We start from the raw sequence: 8,540 nt of genomic DNA on the forward strand, positions 1-8,540 counted from the left end.
GTATATCCTATCGAGATGACGTTAACAAAACTACACTCAGTTTTTATAATAATTACTGAATGCTCTTAAAACAAAAAACCTTTGGGCTTTTACGACACCCTCAAGTTAAGACGGGTTTGCTCCATTTTAGTCTGTAGGCTCAACACGGCTTTAAACAAAATACTTTACATTGATTCAGTACTTACAATTGAATTTATATTTTTTGCATTAAAAAAATTGGTAGCACTTGTAATCTACCTCGTTGTAGAATAGAATAGTTTTATCATCAAAATCAGTTCAGCGGTTTTCGACTAATCAATGAAGATACAACCTCCTCCTTATTTTTGTCGGTTCAATATTATAGCTGATGACTACTATGCGTTGCAATGTGTATTTATATTTTATTCTAAGCAATTATCCGATGCGAGTGACACGCCATTTGTTATACGTCAATTCCAGAAGCCTTCACGCAAGCTTTAAATACACCTGTACAAAGTTTAAACAAAATCGAATTGTATAGGAATTTATACGGGAACACAGAAATATTATTTTACTGTAAGTAAAAAGTAAAAGACTTATATATTTAATTGTCAATTTATTTACAATTCACTAAGATATTAACTACGGTTGAAGGTTCACAATAATAATATACATATGTCAATTTATTATGCAGGTGAGAAATTGTGAAAATAAGTATTTTTTTTCAAATTGTCATAGACTAGTCATCTACAATCTGAAAATAAATATTTATACATTTATTATATATAATATACTAGTTATGAGTTATTTATCTATAAAAAACAAACCTACAAATACCAAAAGAACAATGCTGGTTCCATACGTCATGCCTTTAATCACGTTAAAAGTCGTTCCAGAAACCCGTTCCGAATAGAAGTAAACCTACCTATCTAGATCTATTGGCCTGTATCCAAACTGTGAAGCAAAGGCGCCTCTATGAAAATAAACATAAGAGCGATAATACTATATGACTAGAGAACTAAGCAAAAATTGAAATGTAGCCCTTATCATAAGAATCATAAGAACTAGAATGAAATATGTTATCGGAGAGCATATTCGGCAAAAACTTATTTCCATTGCCATATTATATATACTCCTTTTAATGAAATATATAAGTAAAAAAAACGAGTCGAGTAATAATACTATGAGATGAACTATTTTTATTAATTTTTATCTTAAATACGAAAAAGTTTTTCTTTGAGATATCTAAAAATATTATATAAGACTTCTTGTTACGATAACGACGATTCTCGCCATTGCAAATTGATGTTCGTCGTTGATTTCAAAGTCGAAGTAAATGTAACTTAGATTACAAAATAATAGCTTGGTATCACCGACCTAATCCGATGATAGGACCAGCAGATCGAAAGTGAGTATATACTGGACCTCTTGATGGCTTATTGTTAGTATCTAGTGTTGATAATTCGAGATTACGCTTATTCCGTTCATTGTATTTAATACAATACAATGAAGATTCGGGTTTTAAGGTTCTCATATGGGCCACCTGATGGGTGGGTGATCACCAATGCTCATAGACATTACCATTGTAAGAAATGTTAACCATCGCTTACATCGCCAATGCGCCACAAACCTTGAGAACTAAGATGTTACATCCCTTGTGTCTGTAATTACACTGGCTCACTACCATACCAACAAATACTGCGGTTTAGTAGTAGAATATCTGATCTGGTGGTGCCTACTTAGACGAGCTTGCACAAAGCCCTACCATCAGTAGGGTAATCATCATCACCAGTGGCGTCATCTAATCATGGGATCTAAACTATAGTCCCGTGAACCTCAAATGTATCTTCATGAAATCATTTTATACAACCTACTAAGTACATTACAAACATGTATAAAGCCACGGGTGGCATCCATTACGCCACACGCTCAATTTCACTTATGAAATGTATGAAGCTATACTTTTACACTAAATGCATTAACGCTTTAAGTGTATACTATAAATAAATTTCACTGTGTAATTGAAATATATTTAATAGCAAAGAAAATTAAGATTGAATACTACTTTCGATACCCTGTACTTAAACTTCACACTTATTTGGGAGGAAGTTGAATATTGGTAATAAAAAAAAAAAAAATATAAAAAACGTATGTAGTCCTAATGCTTTTGAATGAGGAATAATTTTAAAACCTTACGTTTACGAGTACTCCGAAAATTATGGTAAAAATAATAATTATACCCAAAAAGTATTATATACAATAATACTAGTTTGTTGAAGTTTTACTATAGACAGACAGTAACGTAACACAATATAAAGTAATTTCGTATACATTCACACATTTCCCATCAACTAAAGTTCACTTAAAACGATATCGAAGCAAATATATAGCCTTGAATGACCTCTAAACTTCCTCTAAATCACGACCATAAAATCAAAGCTGCCGTTCCAAAAAATTCTCCCTATACCTTTAGACAGCCCCTTTTATTTCTAGTAATGTTTGATCCCAAACGTTTTAGAAAAGTAATTGAAATGTTTGCATGAAATCCAATTTATTTTCGTTACAAGTATTTGCAATGACATTCCAAGCGTGTTGAAATCACATTTTCCTTTTTATTTCTTCAAGGTTGAAAGAATTCTTTAAAACGTCAGACAATTGTGATTAAAAAGTTTTATGCTATTTAATATTTGGGTTATATCCAGATCATATAGGAACTGCCTGTAAATGTCCGAACACTAGGAAAGTCTCTTCTGTTAAAGAGAAGGTTTAGAGTTATTCCACCACGCGGCACCATTGCCCGAAATATAGACAAATCATTCTTCCAATATCATCGTATGATAAAGAACACATAAAGGACATATTATTTCGCATATTTTGTAGTTTTCGCTAATGATATTGTAAGTATCAATTCAATAACACATAAAAACAAAGTAAATTTGCTACATGAACCACAATATCAGCAGCAGCAGCTCTTGTCAGACTTTATATAAAGTCCTCTAAATGTAAAATGTACGAAAATCAAGTCTTGTCTACAAATACAATTTGATTAACTTGAGTTTTATGATGGCGAACGCCGAGAGGCCTTGTGGTTAGAACGCGTGAATCATAACTGATGATCGTGGGTTTAAAACATCCATCGCTATTCGTTTCATCGGTCTCGAATAATGACAATTGAAGATCAACGAAGAAACTGAGCCTCAGTGATTTTCGACAGTATTTAACACTGCCATCATTCAAGATCTACTTGCTTCTATAGAAGATAGATCTCCATTTTGGCATCTAAATCTGTACCAACCGTTAAATTGTATCTTTATTTGAATTATAATATTTTCATCCACCTTTTTTATTAGACAAACGATGCTTTTATTTCACGTTTTTTTTTGTAATATAGCGATTTAAGCAAAAGTAATCAGTCTGATCGCATCCAACGATAATATATCTTACCGCAAGGCCACGCCTTTCTATCGCCAATATAATGTAAGTAATTTAAACTAATACTTCATAGTATGACGAAAAAGTCAAATATAATAACTTCCAACCATTTTATGAATACATTTTTCACTTACATTATATAGTTAACTGAGTTGAAATGAATAATGCAATTTCCTCCGTTTGAGCTGAAGCGAGAACAAGCAAACGAATTACCCGTTCTTGTCGGGGAGACACGAGTAACGAAGGCAATGAGGTTTTTAGCTTTGGATGAATATACACAATTCCTTTTATATGTAAGTAATTGACGGCTCACTAGCACAATGGTCAATGGAACCGCCTTGTGCGCTAACGGCCACGTTTTAAGCGTCATTACGCAACGCCAGAAATGAGAAATGTAGGAAATTCGAAGTGGGAAGACAGTATTAGTGATTACTAAAAAACGGGCTTACACTAGCTAGTGGTTAGAACGCCTGAATCTTAACCGATTATCGTGGGTTCACCACTAAATTTTTATGTCCTAAATTTTTTCATTACATTATCGAGCAGTGGTAAAAGCATTTGGTAGTATAAGTAAAGATTTGAATTTTCTAAGCTGGCAATTAATTTCAAGGTAAAATATGTATATAATCATAGTTGTTTCATTTTGTTAACGACACGAATAGGGTCTTGTAACTGGTATTTAAGCTAATTTCGTAACTGGCACACATTGATATGATTCTGTATCCGCATAACACTCTTTGACGAATTAAATTATATACATTATTATTCCTAAAAAATGGTTATTTTTATTCATTAAGTTATTATAATTTCATATATTACATAATGTTTTTACAGCCTTTTAAGCCAGTGAAATATAAAAATTAGCTTAATCTATTACTTACATTCTCCTCAACCGTCTTCTTGATCTTCGCACTGGCCTCGCTGACCTTGGCGCCAGCCTTATTCACCGCGGAATAGAGGAAGTTGCCCAGAGACTTGGCACCGGCCACAGCTTTTGTGGTCACTGCCGATACAGAAATCACTATCAAGCTGTTTCTCGGTTAAACGATGCTTATTGAGTCTAAAACAACACCTCAAGTATATCACGAAGTGGGTTCTACGTGATTAAGTATAGTTTATATTATAGATATATTTAAATCCATGGCAAAAGACAAAGACGACGGCACGTAATGAATGGTTTAAGTGCAAAGTTTCATTGGACGACAGTATACTTTTTTTTTTTACATTTCGTTGAGTCGCTACGATAACGTACAATACAGCCTGTCCTACATTCTTAGAAACGAATAGAAAAATGACGTAAACTTGAGAAATATTTTCATACGATTTGAAATACAAAAGCCTCATTAAGTTGAAACAAAAAAATATAAAAATAACAGTTTTAGCGAATGAAAAACACCCATACAATATTTAAACAAAAAAATTACAAATATATAAAAAAAGTTCTTTTCGATAGTAATTTATGCATTAAGCAAAATTTAAATTAAGTAAAAAAATATTTTATGAATTAAAATCATAAACCAGCTTTAATAAATCGCTTTGTGACAAATATATTAGGTAAGCCCCAACACCTTTTAACGCTTCCACAGCATTTTAAGCTCACCGTAGTACATCACCGTAAACACTCCTTACTCCATTCCAAAGCATTAAAGCGTTAAAGGGAGGGAGCCCTATTATATAAACATTTTTGTAAGCCTGTACACGGTATATCTATGTCGTATATAAAAGCGATATCATGCCAATGAAAAGCTTGATGGTATAATTAAAAATAGACTTACACTAAAAAAATAAAAATTACTAACATTCTTGCATATCTGGCACTTCGATGGCGTCTACATTGAACAACTTTTTACTCTGTGGACCTGAAAATGTGCATAACAAAAAAAAATGGTAAAAACTACGAATCTACGAAATAAATAAAAAAAATATATGATTAAAACTAAAATATTTTTTCTATATGTACAGAAGTATATTTAATGTTTTCCTGTTATTTACGTAAGGATAAAAAATAACAGACAAAAAAAAACTGACGTTAAGTGAAAGGGAAAGTCGACTAAAAAGAACCACTTGTTTTAAATGAAGCATGTTAACTGTCTGTTCAAATAAAACAAAAAAAATGTACTGGCAATGTATGGTGAATTTGAACAATACTACTAGCATATAATTTTATCTACGTCAATAATTTACATCCAAAAGCTTACCGTTACCAACTCCGGCGGGTTGTTCTTCGGTCGGAGTGCCTCCAGTGGATCCAGGCCGGCTATCAGCGCCTCCAGTCGCACTAGCAACAAGATACCAAAAATAAATATACTGAAAACGCTTATTAATACCTATTATCTTCTTCTTGATTCAGCTTTGATTCGAGCTCCAGTCTGTTATAATAACCTATATGTTTCAACAACGCTAAATAAATTTAAAAATAAATTATTATATTAACTATGGACTATTGTATGAATCTTCATTTAAAGATGCAATAAAAATGTTTAAGTTAAATTTCATATTTTCAGTTTCGAATTTCGTCAGTGTTCGCACAATATCGACAACTTCGCTGTTGAGATGAAAGTATCAAAATTATAAAGCTTCTCCGTCAACTCGCAAACTCTTACGATGGAAAACGTAATCTGAATATAACGCGCAGAATCATATGATATCACTTTTTTTACCATAAATAAAATCAATCGATTAATATTAATCGATAATAAAACGAGATGACGTAATCCGTACATCCCTATCCAATTGAAATTAAAAGTATCTATTCTTTATTCCCAACGTAATATTTAGACCACGCCCTTTTTCTAACGTGCAAAATTGTTTAACTAGATACAAAGACAAACTTTTCAGTTTAACTTACTTCATATTTAAGATTTATCCTATTTTTATATCATAATTATAAAAGAGAGTTCACCAATGGCTGAATGGAGCAATATCTTTGTCATAAAACAAAATCCATACAAAAATGTGTGGATAATCCCGAATACCAAATTATTCAAACTTTAATTATTCTTCCTTATGTTATACCCCTCCCAAGTATTACTTTATATAAAGACAACAATGTGACAATAAGAAAAAAATATTTTTTTTATAGTCTACATTTACATCCACATAACTATATTTTCATGAGAATTATTTATTACATAAAACTCATAGAAATATATAATTTAAAATATATCCACATACATCAAAAACATCAAGGAGCATTGCATACAACTTTATATTATTTATTAAAATGAAATGAAAAATGAAATTCCTGAAATTTCTAGAAATTTCTATGCACTGCTCTATAGATGTTGAAGAAAAAAAAATACAGTAAAGATAGACAAGACAATGCATAAAAATGATAAAAAATGGGGATTGAGCAGAATAAATGAGTTCACTATCCCATTTAAATATTTTATTTAAAATCTAAGCTAATATCACATAATGATTTAATGTATCAATATATAAGCTTTTTTTAATCCAATTTTGAATCCAAGTATAATGTATGATTAATTTCTTTTTAAATATCATCTATTTACAAAAAAAAACAAGATCAAATTAAATAATTGACTTATAAACAATATGAGAGAACTATGAAAAAGGTATTCTTTTATTCAAGTAAATTTGTAACCATAGATTACATAAGTGACAAAAAATAATATCTGGGTGTGCCAATTAAGAATCATAAGATGCATAGTGCCATAAGCTGATAAAATAAATAAAATTGATGACAAAAAGCTTCCATTTAACACTATTTTATGCATTAAATTTTTCTGTGCTCATTTTGTGAAAGTTTAAATTTGGAAAAGACAGTAAAATTTAACTGGTATGCAATTTCTTGTCCTGTTATATAATTCAATGGTTGAGACAAAAATTTAACCTTTTTGTAAGTCTTTTTTTTTGTGCAAAATCTATAATTTTATAACTGGACCAGAAATGACACACCACAGTGATAAAAATTGCATAAGCAAACTCATTGCTTCTGTCAATCCCTCGTACCTATTATACCTGGAGTTATCATCATCATCTTTTGCTTCTGGCTTAGGTTCAGCAGCATCTTCAGTTTGTTCGACTGGAACCGGTTCATTGGGATCTGTAGGTGCTGTTTCATTTTTCCTTAGACCTGGAATAGGAATGCCTGATCCTAGCCAACCGGTCATCTGTGACTTCACATTGGTTATGAGATCAAGTTTGCCTGCTCCTTTGGTTGGGCTGTAAAAAAATAATAATTTGAAAAAATTATTGCATCATTAAAAAAAAATGGGAAGTCAATTAGAAAAAAACTGGAATTGTAGAGTTACTAAGCTGAGGATGATTTAAATAACCCTAAATCTTTGCTTAATGTAATGTAACTTGGCATTGATTCAGGTAGGATAGACTCTTGACCTAAATACCATATTTTACATCCCCTATGTTGGATCAATAAGTACATTATGCAACACCCAGGAAGGAAAGTAGTCCCTCCAGTTAATGTTTTAACTTAATGATATTACTCTATTATATACCCTTAATTGTGCTATTAAATACCCTAATAAGTACCAAATTATATATTGAAACATTTTTTACGAAATTACCAATGAACTAATAAGAAAATAAGATTCGAAACAAAAAAAGAACGACGAAATCAATTATTTAGGTCCTTCTGCGTTACAATTAATATATATTGAAAATAAAAGAACAAAATAAAAAGTAAACAAAGAATCTATAAACCTTTGTTTCTCGCCCTCTGCCGTAGTCTCGCCTGTCGCATCTTTGGTGGGAGTTGGCACTTCTTCATCTTGGGGTTCGCCTTTAGCTGCTCCCATCCAAGAACTGACCTGGTTAGTAAGTCCTGAAAACATTTTCACTGCCACAATCTAGCAACTACACAGTACACGAGCACTCTTCTTACTACGCTGCGACAGTTTCGCACATGACACACGCGTCGTCTGCGAGGCGCCCGTAGAAAGCGTGATCAGCTGAAAAACTAAATGGAACACCGCAATCGACCAGTGAATTTAGGGAAGTTTTCATTGCGCATGAAAACCTGCGCAACTTGCGCTGTTATTTTGCAAATTAGAACTCTATAGATAATATATGTACAAATATATGTTAGGGTTGTACATGATCGTCTATTTTTCAATGATAAGTTATTTTTATTTTACGGCTGTAATACATTTTCCTCGTATATTATAGTG

The 8,540-nt window shown here is 31.8% G+C and overlaps 1 protein-coding gene across 8 annotated transcripts in view; it reads right to left on the reverse strand.

The window, feature by feature from the left end:
• Positions 1-8,433, reverse strand: part of LOC126776503 (synapse-associated protein of 47 kDa) — a 187,407-nt gene extending 178,974 nt beyond the window's left edge. For 5 of the 8 annotated variants that reach the window (XR_007669955.1, XM_050499085.1, XM_050499081.1 and 2 more), the window contains exons 1-5: positions 8,074-8,433; positions 7,363-7,575; positions 5,589-5,668; positions 5,190-5,249; positions 4,272-4,393 (exon numbers count right to left, since the gene is read on the reverse strand). Coding sequence is in view for 7 of the 8 variants with exons in the window: in XM_050499085.1 (XP_050355042.1) it covers positions 4,272-4,393; positions 5,190-5,249; positions 5,589-5,668; positions 7,363-7,575; positions 8,074-8,204 (606 nt within the window). In the remaining variant the exon portion in view is untranslated. The remainder of the gene's footprint in view (positions 1-4,271; positions 4,394-5,189; positions 5,250-5,588; positions 5,669-7,362; positions 7,576-8,073) is intronic. The other 3 variants (XM_050499082.1, XM_050499083.1, XM_050499084.1) reach the window with 3 other exon arrangements.
• Positions 8,434-8,540: the final 107 nt, after the last annotated feature.

Source organism: Nymphalis io, chromosome 20, assembly GCF_905147045.1.
Source record: "Nymphalis io chromosome 20, ilAglIoxx1.1, whole genome shotgun sequence".
Lineage (NCBI taxonomy): Eukaryota > Metazoa > Arthropoda > Insecta > Lepidoptera > Nymphalidae > Nymphalis > Nymphalis io.